The sequence below is a fragment of the Lygodium microphyllum genome, chromosome 24 (assembly GCF_053477565.2).
Source record: "Lygodium microphyllum isolate KBCC chromosome 24, Lygodium_microphyllum_v1.1.10, whole genome shotgun sequence".
NCBI classification, from domain to species: domain Eukaryota; kingdom Viridiplantae; phylum Streptophyta; class Polypodiopsida; order Schizaeales; family Lygodiaceae; genus Lygodium; species Lygodium microphyllum.
Window position 1 is genome coordinate 39,482,204 of NC_141158.1, and position 14,017 is coordinate 39,496,220.

The 14,017-nt window shown below is 38.1% G+C and overlaps 1 protein-coding gene across 1 annotated transcript; it reads right to left on the bottom strand.

The window, feature by feature from the left end:
- Window positions 1–739: 739 nt before the first annotated feature.
- On the bottom strand, window positions 740–1,201 carry LOC148014997 (low affinity inorganic phosphate transporter 1-like). The gene has a single exon (XM_087665151.1). It carries the CDS (start codon window positions 1,199–1,201, stop codon window positions 740–742), a length of 462 nt encoding a protein of 153 aa, XP_087521277.1.
- Window positions 1,202–14,017: the final 12,816 nt, after the last annotated feature.

Below are 14,017 nucleotides of genomic sequence, written 5' to 3' on the forward strand. Positions count from 1 at the left end.
AAACTTACACAAAATTTCATAATCATAGCTAAGGCAAACACACAAATCCCGGGGAAAGAGATCTGGTCTAGTTGCGGCCCACTGCCCCCATTTGATGAATGTTGCACCTGAAAACTCTAGAGTATGATGCACAAGTTGCATCTAAGACTGCCGGAAGCTATCTCCATAAGCATTCGCAAAAGGAGCACTTAACACTGCAGGTGTAAATAATATCAGCTGTAATATTGTCCTTGCAAACAATCCCATCATCTCTAGTGCTGCAAGTAAAAATGATACATGTGACGGTAAGCTGGCTAATTGGCTATAAGATGAGGTAGTGCCTTGAGCTTCACATATGGGCCTATCGATGATACCAAATATCAATGCCATTACTCCAAGACAAGCATGTGAGCGAGTACACGAAAAACTCAAAGCCCTAACAATCATTCCATAGTAGGATGTGGTTCCACTTCGAGATGGCTTTGTGCCACTAAAGTGGCCTTTTCCTTTCAACAGAGGTCCCAAAACCTTGTACGCGTTGGCATCATTCCATGAGGGAGAAAATCCTAAACTGCTCAGCCACCACTGACTTCCAAGAAACTCTAAATTTTGACACCGCATGCTGCCCGTGCAAGGCGCAGGGCCACGGCCATGATCATGGCCACGGCGGCGCTCACCAGGATGCCGAACCCCTAGTTGGCGAAGATTGCCCCGACAAAGGCTCCTCTCATCCGTGTGTTGGCATACTCCGACATGTTGGTCATCGAGAGGGGGTAGTCCCCGCCGATGCCGAATCCCAGCCAGAAGATATGATGGTCACCGAGAGGGGGTAGTCCCCACCAATGCCGAATCCCAGCCAGAAGCGGAAAAAGCACAGCGTCCCGATAACTGCCCGCCGCCAGTGTCCGAAGGAGAGGCTCAAGGTGATGGAGCTGAAGATCATGAGCATGGCTGTGATGCCGTAGACCCTCTTGCAGCCAAGCTTGTCACCCAACCAGCCGAAGAAAAGCTGCCCGACGAAGGCCCCCAAGAGGGCGATCCCGTTCACGATCGCATTCAAGCCTGGTGGCAGTGTGCCCAGCTGCATCACGTCGGCCCTCGTGAAGTAGGTGCACCCGAGTAGCTTCATCACCATCGACACGCAGATTAGATCATACGCATCCTTGAAGAACCCCATCCCAGCTATAATAATGGTGGTGTAGTAGTAACACAAAACCTCCATCGCGAAGGGTCTGCTGTTATACAGAGGTACACAGCAAATCCAACCGATCTCCTCAACGCGATTGTGTCGTCAGCATTGCTCTGATACCATGTTGGAAACAGTGAGGAAGACAAGAGACGAAAGGAAGAGAGGAGAGAAGAGAGATATGAGACACTGGAAGTGGAACCCCATAAGTGTGTCAACTGAGCACACATGATAGGAATATATAGAGGGGACCTAGGGTGCTATATATAGACAGACTATATATAGCTAACAGGGGCGCTATATATAGCTAGTAGGGGTGCTATATATAGACAGACTATATATAGCTAACACAAAGGTGTTTACATAGTGTACTGCCCATGGAAACAGTGCTATGAATAGGATCCATATGAGCCAGATACCTATTCACCACTTTTTGGTGATTCTTTCCTTCTTGAAATACCATGAGCTATTCAAGAGGCATCCAAGTCATGTTGCATCCCTCATTGGAGTATGTATCGGTAGCTATGGTGCTCACAAAGTCTTCCGAAACTTGAAGGTGGGGATCCAACCATGAGAGCACGCTTTCAAGGTTGAAGTTCTTAGAGAAAACCAAAAATATCTCGTCACCTTGGTTGGCAAAGATAGTCTCGTGGATCCACTCGTCAAAGTGTACGTGAGCATCGATCGTAGCAGGTAGGAGGGATGTGGTGGATGTTAAGAGATGAAGAGAGAAAGTGTGAAATGAAACAATGAAACAAGAACTAAACTAGTTCTACCTTAAAAACCTTTAGTTTTAAACCATTAATGGTTGTTCACATATGATATTTAGTTATGGCTTTACTTAATATCTTTGTAAAGCTCACATGGATATGTAAATGTGTCGATGTGAAAACTGCATAGCAAGTGTATAATTTTGCATAAATACCATAATTTTGAAATATTAAAAGTTTGCAAGTAACAATATTCTGTTGGTGAAAAAAAGCCAAAAATTTACAAGTGTTGGATATTACAACTTGCAATGTTTGGATTTTTAAGGAGACTCTACAATTTCTAAAATATATGGAGCCACACACTTTTCACTGGTAACAATATCCTCAGCTCAGCTTCGATTTTTCCTACCATCTGGTTTTAAATAGAAGCTAGTAGGTGGATTTTGCATTAACATTGTAATTTCTTGGCACATTATACTCAAGGGCCGATCATCCTCCATTTGCAACACTTGAGGCTCACGGCCCTCACAAATGACAGTAACATCCACAGTTGCACTTTCACAGGTGTCTTCATCAAGACACAACCATTTACCCTTGAGCATCCTCCATCTACAATACTTGAACACTAGGCATAAAGTCTGTCGTGTGACAAAGTATCTGTAATTGGAAAGGAAAGTTAGTTGATCCATCCCAAAGTAAGATAATAGTCAACCAAAAGAGAAAATTTTTACCTAAAATCCATGTCCCTTGTTGTGACTCAACACTCCACCTGTGTCAGGACTATATGAATACCTGCTTCTTATGACGTACGTGCTTTTGGTACATCTCAAACCCTCACATTCCTTGAATGTATATGTAAAAATTGCAATTGGTATGAACTAGCTTAGATGTACATTCTATGAGCTAGTGCTTGGCTTCATAGAGTTCAATATGTTTGCTGAAATTTTTATGATACTCATGTGCAAAATGTCGCTACTACACAATTGTCATTCTATGCTATTGAGATTCAGTATGTGCATAGACTCAAGGGTTCCATATTCTCGATCCCCCTTGGGCAACATGTACTTGGATTCATTAAAAAAACAAGGTCGTTTGGGGGCTTCTTAGCTATATGCCCCTCAAAGAGCAATCTACCAAATTCGGTGGTAACACTTAAAAAAACCTGTGAAACTCTCAACATTTTGCCACTCACAGTAATTTAAAGGGTATACTTCTATAAATACGAGACAAGTAGTTATATAAATATCATGAAATTTCTCATTCTCAATGAGTTGCAAATACTTACTGTTTGCAATGTTTCATTGAAAGGGCATAGTGGATGCAATATGTATTAGGTTTTGCATGAATACATGTTGTACCAACACCTCTGTTACAAGGTGAGAATGAACATTTCTTTGTCTAAGAGCTAAAATTTTACCCTTTCAATGCTTTCATACATTTGCAATTGCAAATTCTTTCATCCTTAAAGCTCCCTTCATACGTGGCTCTATCGAGAGAATGCTTGTTGTTCTCTCAGGTATTATAACCTAGGCATTAGATGTAAAGGAGTATGTATTACTCCCTAAACAATAAGCATTTTATTTATGTTTAGTAATCATCAATATGCCATACAAATCAACATGGCATTATGAGATGTTTACACTTTTATAAACAGACACAAACATTGATATCGAAAGACATGTACATATGTACATTGACCCAAAGTATAGATTCAATTTCAAGGCATCACTCTAATCATACCATTTACATGAAATATAATTATAAGAATAGCACAAGAATACTCAAAGAATTTAGCAAAAATAAATTTCATTATAATGAATAGGAGTTTGATTTGACTCAATACATTGTATGAAACATGGGTATTACAGAGTGCCTGTTACAAGGATAGCAGTCACATGGATTGCAAATCTTAATAGGAACATTAAATTGACACCTGAGATATTCTATGCCTCAACACATTGTTCATTATATGGATAATATGATACAAGAGTTTCATGGATCATTGCCAATTGGCATGGAGATTTGAATGGACACATAGGACCAATAAAGTAGAGGATTTTTAAACCCTCCACTTCCAGTAGATCCATATCATCCAGCACAAAGGAATCACTCACCATATCAAAATAATCGATTGAGAATTATGTGCTTCACGTAAACCTTGTACACTACCTGCATGTACAAATAAATACCTACATGAATATCTTTTAACAAAAAAATGTAGATAATTGCATGAATAGAAGCAACACAAAATAGGGCCAATTTACCTATAAGTGGATCTGCTGAAGATAATATTGAATCGTTGCTAAGTTCCTAATGGTTGACCCCTTCTTCGAGCTACCCTTATTCGTACCACTCATTCCCTCGAAGCTTCTTGCTTGCCTCTCCCAATCATAATCTGACTCCATTCCAAGAGAGGATAGCTCTCCAAAGACTTTTCTAGTTTCTAGTAGATTCAGCCCACCTTGCAAAGTATTTTGTAGCTCAACGTTTAATTTTTATAATTGTTCCACTATTTTCTTAGCTTTCTCTTTCAATCTTCTTCTGGCTCTCTCATCCCATACTAACTTTTGGCTTTCAGTTATTTACTCTGATGCATGAGAGCTTTCTCTACCTTGCACATCCTCCTACCACTTTCTATCGTAAGAGCCCTTGTTTGTGTAAACTCAACTTCTAAAGAATACCAAGTAGTTTCGTATCCTCAATCCCATAATGTATGTTATCATTGAGCCTTTCTACTAAACCTAAAATCTGAGCCACTTCCTCTGTTTCCTTTATATCAAATGTTACTTTGATTCCCTTCATTATTACTACCTACTAAGACATGTGAGCCCAATCTATTCTTCTAAAAGTCTTATATGCTTCTCTAGAAAAGTCATAATGGTGGTTCATACTAATGATATTAAGTTGAATTTTATCGATTAACTTAAAATGTCATGCAAATAGGACAATCCCCTTTGCTTCATCTTGAAACATCTAATTCCAAGTGCACAATTGCTCGACATCAAGCCATAGTTTAGGTCCAAAGTATTTTATCCCATCCACTAGCTCGATATCCCTCTCATTATCTACAATAATTCATTGAATATCCTATGGCAATTCAAGGAAGAAGCCTCATAAGAAAGCTTCTTTTTAATGGTTCATTAGAGTCTCGTTTGCTTAGGTCAATAGTTCTTTTGTTTAATCTCAAAATAACTAATTAAGTCTGGCAGCAAGGTCAAAGAGGTGTAAAGTTTTAATCCTAAGCTCTATAGCTTCTCCCCATTTCTCAAGGAAGATTCCTTACGTGTTGCTCCTATCATACTTGTGGCAGTCTATTATTCCGCTTTGGTTTTAGGTAATCGAATGATCTTACAGATCTTTCCTCCATGTTTTATTCCATTTTAGTGTGTCATCTCTATCTTTAAATTGATTTTTTAATTTTATTCTTAAATTATTAAAAGAGTAAAAACCACTATCTCTTCTCCTTAATTAACATGCTTGGCCCCCCTAGCAATGGCACAAAAAATGACAGCCCCGTAAGAAGTCCCCATGTAAACATGCAAGATGACTATATGTGAGGCCATTATCTTAACTAAGGACTGGAAGTGGAGTTATATGCTCTCTTTGTTCCCAAATTATGAGTATAAAAGACATTCTATCTTTCCCTTATGTAGTCCAAACTATAAGCTCACCCAAGAGTCCCCTTTAAGATACTTATGGTCTTTTAAATACTTAACCCTTATTTTGAACTACAATGCCTAATATATGAAACCCATTTTATTCATCATTTAATTAAATAAAGAACTTATCTTTAAAATCCAAAACTCACTATAAATGTCTTCTAATAGTTGAGTAAAACCACTAATATATACTAATCATTACTTCCTAAATATCATTTTGCAAAGTACTAGCAAATGGATTCCACTAGTAGTGAGATTTTAACAGCATAATCTAAACATAAAATGAACTATAGTTTCTTTTCATTTGTTTCACTAATTCCTTCATTATCAAGTCTCATTATTTTTTATTTTTACTAAAAAATAGAAATATTCATAATAATTATTTTTAAACTTAAACCTTAAACCCTCTTAACAAGATGTTTTTCACAATGAATGCAACAAATACTCCATTTGAAAGCAATAAAGTATCTCATTTACTGTTAATATTCATTAATTACCTCCTAAAAATACCCAAAAGCTGTCATTTTCAATTGTAAAGAGTAGATATCTCTAGTTCTAGAAATCCATTAAGGCTAAGAATTGATAAGGAGATTGATCATACTATAATTCAACTCTTTTTTTATGTTTCACTCTTAATCCTTCACTAATATTTCATTTTTATCACTAAATTTATTATATCTCTTAATGGGTTCATCTCCGAAAGGTAAAACTTCAACCTTAGGTTCATTTTATTGTGTACTCTATTTCCATTCATTTTTCATTAATACTACTCAAAATTCTTAATATTCCTCAATTATGGCTTAAAAATGTAGTTTTTATCATATTTTGTATCAGTTTCTTATAATTTTAATCCATCAATGCAAGAATTCAACTCATTTTCATAGAGTTGAAGGGGCCGCTTGAGGATGTTGGCCTAGGTTGAGAAAGGGGTAGATCTGACCTACTAGATGCTCCAAGGGGTTGGTTGACACAATATGGGGCTCTAAGCAAAAGCTTATTTGCAACTACCTTAGGACTAGACATCTTTTATGCACAAGAGATGTGAGGACCCAATGAATAAGATGGAAAGTGAAACCCTATTTTATATAATACTAAGTTGTAAGACTCATTCACATAGATGCACACTCTCTTTTTCTCTCTTAAACTATGAGTTCATTTACACTGAACACATTATTCATCTTATTATTTGCTTCAAACCCATTTTCTACCTTGTCAAAGCCCTGTTTCTAGTCACTTGGTATGGTTTTCTTTGGAACTTGAGGCCTCATAGCAAACTCTTTTAGTGACATGATGTGATTCCATCATGTCTGCAACCGATTCATTAGCACTTTCATTTGCTCTCTTTTGTAAGAGTTTACATTCATCCGCTACTATAATCCTATATCATCAAGATAGAAATTGGATCATTAGATTGCTACCATTCACCCCTCCACCATGATCCCTTTTTCTTTGGTATGCAGCACACTCTATTAAATGTGAATTTTCCATCCTTTGTGTGGACCAAACTTCGATGCTTTCCTTTTCTACAAAGTATGGCCCATGTGCCTCAAGGATATGCTACAAAGACACATATTACACATGAGTAAAATTATGCTCAATAGTTTATACGATTAATACAATTTTAAAATATTGACTTAGCACACACCATGTAATGTATGATAGAGATTTTGCCCCATGCTTCCACTATGTTTTTGTAGAAGCTATGTACAACATCGATAAATTCTTGCTTATCTTCATTGTTAAACACCATCTTATGAAGTAAGGGAGCCAATTTGTTAAGACGTATCCAAACCTTAGCTTTCGCCAACCTTGTTTTTCCTCCTTCACTTCAATCAAGAATTGCAAAATGCAACTTTATCCACCCATCTCGTAGTCCTAGGCCTACAAACCATGACATTCCCTTCCTCATTGACGGTTGGGTGATGAGGGAAACTTTGTAGCCTTTGCTCCTCCAAAGCATGGCTTTTTTAGCAAGTTACCATATTTTCCAAATCTCTTCTCATATTTTTCAATTGTCACTTGATACTTGTGTAGCCCAATTTCTGATAGCACTCACTCCACATTCCTATATGTTGCAATGGCTTCTTTTTCTGGCTGCATCATATAAGCAAAGAAAATGTATTCATATATACATCTCTCCATGGTTCTGACAAAAGCATGCAATGAAGGAATGTGAATATGATCCAATGGAATGTTGAAGATGGGCTTCCAAGTGGGATCTTCTCTATTATGCATCACTGCATCACTTACCACCCTTTTCCATTTCTTCTTTCTATCCTTTCCTTCCGCCCTCTTTGTGAAGAAATACATGCATCGATTCTTTGTATTTGCACCATTAGAGGTTCCACACATGCATTTGTAAAGTTTTCAAGTCTCTTGCAAGATGCCATTCAACCAAGTATTGACCATACTCGTCAACCGAGGGCATCTCACCATGTTCATGATGATGAATGATATTTGGAATGCTTGTGTGCATAAACAACAGTTGCATTACCTCAAATGTTTCCTTAAGAAATTCAAATGGACTGAGCCACCACATATGGCACTCGGATTGAACCCTAAAGTTCTCTGGGTTGTTCTTGTTGAATTGTAAAGCTCTATTAATCAAAGTTGGACTAACTCTTTCAAGATTTACTCCTTTGATGACCTCACTTTCATCCAATTGAATAACAAACTGCAATTTATTATTCATTTCTCAATAGAAATATTTTAGTACATTACCATCGCTGACTACACCTTGTATAAATCTAAATAGTAATTGTTTAGTTCCGTGAACTTTACCTTATATGCATTTTTGGTCCTATATTTTGTTTTCTTGAATTGCAAAGCTTGTGCTTCTTTAGCAATGCATATATCACTTCTTTCCTTCTATCCAAGCATCGCCCTCTTACCTTTCAAGAGGTAATGGCTGAATTTCTTTGACTTACATCCCATCTCAGTAACAAATATCCCCAAAGAGCTTCTATTCACCATTAATAACAATATAGTAATTTTGTTCCACAAATGGTAAGTGAGCTAGATTTTTTATAAACACCTTGGCTTTGGGGTATTAAAGCTTTCTTGGCTATATCTCTCCCCTAGGATCTATATTTTCTTTGTCAACTCCACAAATATCTTTTGGTAGACCAATAACTTGCCTTGTTGCCTTGCTAGGTTTCTCAGAATCCTCAACAATCTCATTCTTCTTCTTCATAGTCTTATCCATGATACTCTCTTCCTTGTTTTGCCTAGGGTGGAGCCCCAAGAGGAACACCAAGGAAAAGGGGATTCTCTTGCAAGAAAATCTATCTTGTAACATCAACAAGCTTTTATTTCATTCTTTTGATCATCAAAACAAAGAAAACAACAATTCTTCACGCAGCATCATAGTAGATATCTCCCACAGATTTATCTTTAACAAACTTGATCATGTTCTTCATATTCTTTATTAATAGATAAAGATAACACAACTTATGATGGAAAGAAATTACATATTATTCATCTCCATTGTCTTCATAGTCTTCTCCCTCATAGAAAGATACAATGTTTCACATAGAATCAACTATCTCTTGCATATGATCTCTCTCACAATAGTATGCTCTCAATACTACATCATATCCTCACTACAATCACTCAATAATCACTCATAATAATCCTCATTAGGTCGTGAATACACCTCCCAAAAGGTATGTCAGATGTGAAGGGGCACCAGAGACTTCATAGTGTCTTGTGAGATCTGTCTTCTGTCACTGTCTTCTGTAACCTTCTGTAAATCTTCATCAGTTACTTCTTCACTTCAATTAGCTTGGATAGAGCTTCCATTCATCCTTTTCTTAAGACAAGATCACTTCCCAAAACATCCATACATCCATCATAACACTCAACAGAAACAAATAGAACATAACCAGAGAGCAACAGAGCAACAGGACTACAGAGCTACAGAGCTATAGAAGCACAGAAGTTACAGAACTTTACAAAAGATCAACAAAACCCATAAAAATCATAACAAAACCAATTCAATCTCTTATAAACCTTTTAACACATCCTCAATCATCTCTCAAAACATTCATTCAACCATCTCAACTACCAAAATAGAACCAAAACAAAAGAAAATCAGACCTTACAGAACCATACAGAGAGAATTACAGAACTCTTCAGAACAACATATTTCATCAAAAACCAACATAAACCCTTTCAAACATAAACCACTCCAAATACTTTAAAACATCTTCAAAATCAAACAGTCAACCACCAAAAATAACCATTCAGCAACAAAAACAACAAAAAATCAACCCAAAAACCAATCATTTCCACACTCAACATATCTCCACACTTAATAAGGAAGCGTCCTCTCGCGACCTAAGAAAATGAAAGAATAAAAGCTCTATGATCTGCTAAAAAGAATCTTCAATTCAACATAAATCACCCACTTTGATCACAACCCCAACATATCAGGTTTATAACCTGGATCTGAAACACATATGAAAGGAAAACCAATAACACAAAAAAAAAACCATTCCAATATTATAAAAAAACCAAAATAACTCAAACTATTAAAGGATATAAGAGTTCTGCATCCAAATCTGCAATTGCAACCATGTGATAACCAACTGCATCAATCTTCACAGCGTCATCTTCATCAGCTCCATACAATTGAAAAAAAACATCACCCAATACAAAAAAATACCCATATACAAATATAGTCTGAATGGCATGGATCCCCAAAAATTGGAGAGCAAAAAGAAATTTTCCATTAATAAAGGAGGAATGATACAATGAGGAAAAAGCTCCATTGCTAAGTAGGATAAAGGTATTTCTTCTTAAACTACATACTAAGCCTTAAACGCTCCAAAGCTTTACTCTCATCAACAAAATGCTGAGGCACATTCTGGAGAAACTATAAGCAACACATCCTTTCCAATAAGATGAGGAACCTGGTAGGGAAGGCCTATGCAAAGTAGTACAGAACATCCATCTGAACAACAGCCACGTCCACATTTGGATTGATGAGCAACTAAGGGATACTCTTTCTAGTATTCAGCTTTCACTACTGATGCATAAAAGCAAGATACCAACAAAAATGAGCTGCAAGGCGAACAGTGGTATCCTCAAAAGTAGCATGCACTTTAGCAAAATGAAGGTAAGAGTTCGAACATGCTGCAGATGTATCCCAAGACCTTGGAATGAGAGGCCAGTTAAATACCGGTCCTGTCACACAATCATGTATCGTCCATTGTCTTTGACGGAGTATGTCACTGTCATATCCTGGAGTATCCACCACTGATTGGGGAGGAAGATTGATATAATCAGATGAAGGGGACAATGGAATAAGAGGAGAACATTGTAAAGGAGGATAAGATAAATCATAAAAGGAAGGAAAATGAAGGGATAAGGAAGATGGCAAAGATGGAGAATTCAACAAAAAGGTACAAAGGGAATCCACTGAGAAAACAGAAGGAACAGGAGGAACAGAAGGTGGAGGTTCAAAAGGGGTAGGTGATAATGTAGGATCAGCAATAAAAGGACATGTAGTAAAAATAGGGATATGAGGAAATCCAGAAGGGGTAAAAGATAAAAGCGGAATGGTATCAGGACTTGAGGAAAGAAGGGAAATATAAAAAGGGAAACGATACGCCATAAGAGAATAAGAAAGGAGATAACCACGATCCAAAGAATAGATAGAACAACGGAAATTAAGGTCCTGGAAAAAGGAATCAGTAAATAACGGATGATTAGCAATAAAGCTCAACAACTGAGATTGTAATGGTTGGATATCAGATTTATGGAAAACACTCCGAATACGACGAGGTTTCAAAGCATCAGCCTCCAAAGGTGGATGCCAAGCATGTCCCTTACACCAAGACGTCTGCTCATGATAATACTTCAAACTATCTGCTAGAAGGAGCTCAACTGAGTGCACATACATGACTGCCTGAAAGATGACATCCCCCACATAAACATTCAAGTCCTCTTCATTAGGAATTTGCAGATGTCCGACAAGATACATGAAAGATAATAATTGAACCTCATGGGAAACCAACTCATCCACAAATCTATCAAAAACTGCTCTCAAGAGACCCGCAGACCAAATATTTGACCATCCATCCTCTGGAGGTTCCAAATCCACATTGCTTAAGGAGATATACAGAGCAAACCTCTGCTGATTATATTTGATCCAAAAGGATGGAGGAGGTGACACCAATTCAGTATAGCGGGTAAAATCTTCCTACACATAGTTCATCCTCTACTGAAGGTGTTCCACTTTAGCGAAGAACCCATCACATAATTTAGCTTTATGGTGCAATTGATCAAGCTCTCCTTTGGAAGATATGACTGAAGGGACAATAGGAGTTGGAGGAGGAATAGAAAGAACAGCTACTTTTTGGTTAAGTTCTTCAATAACTTTTTGTTGGGACTCTACAGTGGCCTCAAAGTGCTGCAACTGACCTTCACTAGTACCAAGTTTACTAGCCAAAGTGACTATTTCCTCAAGGGTAGAATTTTTCTCAAGCTACAAGGATGCACTCTCCTCTTCCAACTTAGCAACCTTAGATTCTAACTCTTGGATAGTTGCCTTCTGGGAATCCATTAAGGATGTAGCAACAGTCATTTGAGTATTAATATCACCGAGTATAGCCCTTTTTGCAGACAAATCCTCCAGTGCCTTAGTCAACTGACTAGTTAAGGAATCCACCTTGTCTTGCAAGGAAGTATAAACACTGGTATACCTTGTCTGAAGACAAGAGGTAAGGGAGGTTTCCAGAGTGGACTGGACATTTGAAACTAGCTGTGAAAGCATAGGTCCAGATAATATAGTATGTAAGGATGAAGGCATCTGTTGATCAATTTGTCCTTCCTTTTGGGCTGAAAATAAATTAGGACAGGAGAGAAAAGAAGGAAGGGCGCTACCAGATACAGCAGGAACAGGTGCGGATACAAGAGAAGCAAGTACAAGAGGGTTGGAAGAACCCTTTGTACAAAGGTGTTTCTTGCGAGAAAATATAACAGGGGACTCCTTATCTTCTGAGTTTGGTTGCATAGGTGGAGGGGAAGGGACTGATGGTGGAGGCTGCGGCGGTAAAGGAACAGAATCAGGCACTGGCTCACCACCAGGAGGAGGTGCAAAAGTGATAATGCGCTGTAAGAAAGTACCATAGGAAACATTAATGATCTGACCCTTCCGTACACACTGGAAATGTTGATCCATTTTAGAGAGTAAGAAGCTTGCCTAGTTGAACCTAGCACCCTCTAGGATCTTCACAGAAGCTGTGAACAGTTTCTTGGAAAGATACTTAGAAGCTAACTTACTCGTCATAAATCGGTCCTGGAGGAATTGACATAACTGCTTCCATACTGGAGAAGAGATAAGAGCAATAGAGACCCCTGAACTGTTAATAAGTTGATTGAGAAGCAAGGGGGTAGAAGTTTCCTTCTTCAAGAGTGTAACTATCTCTTCAGCAGTAAGTAACTGGTTACTGCTGGGCACAAAGGAAGCAGAAAGGGGCAAGCACAGCGCTTCATGGATATTAGCTCTAGATAAGTAGAAGGTACGGTTATAAACTAGGTCAGACTGGTTTTTATAAGAAGCCAAGAAGGAGTAACAAAGCTTCTCATCTACCGACGGCAATGTGAGGGCAGCAAATGGTCTGAGGCCTGCACGTCCAATGCAATCCGCCTCTAGAAGGAGAGAATAATCATGGAATGCGAGGGGAACATGCTGTACCACAATCGGAGGGGAAGAAAAAGAAGATGATGCCATTCAAACTATAGCAAAAACCACACTCACAAACCAGGAATCAAAGAGAAAACCTGCAAAACCCACAAACAAAACCACCACTAAGACTATCAACAGGAGAGATTTAGGACAAGACTGACTGAACTAAACCACCCCAAGCAAACCACATCCTACCGAAAATTTGACATGACCTACGCACATATGCGACCGAAAGCTTGGTGAAGATGCAATACAAACATGCACCCAAAACCCCGTAATCAAGCACACAAAATAAAACAAAAGTGTCACACATACCGTAACCCAGACACTGACCAAATGCCAAACAGAATCACAGACTCGGACTAGTAAAATAGACATGAAAAAATATGACTGACATCTTTGACCAAGAAAACCCAATCCCCATAAACGTTCAGGGTCCTACAGTGCGGTGAAATGGATGGGTGAAACTAACGACTCATTTTGTTTAAATAATCAATTAAGAATAGTTCATTATTAATGTTTAATCCGTTAATGCATGGTGAGTCGGAAACATAGCCCAGCCCCTCTCAGACTTGACACGACTTTACTTGATTGGGTCTCTTCTAATGCAGTTCATTGTTATAATTACATGATCTCTGGCACTTGAGTGCATGCATGCGTGACTTCGGGGGATTCATTTTATTACAAGTTAAAAGTGCCTGTAACGCGTGTGCGTGTGCATTGGTGAATGGATTTTAATTTACAAAAATTAAGTGGGTTATGGTGTAAAGGTGCTTGTGCAACGGTGGGG

What these genes read in the sequence shown, in the direction of transcription:
- LOC148014997 (XM_087665151.1), bottom strand. Translation starts at nt 1,201, where the DNA reads ATGGAGGTTTTGTGTTACTACTACACCACCATTATTATAGCTGGGATG.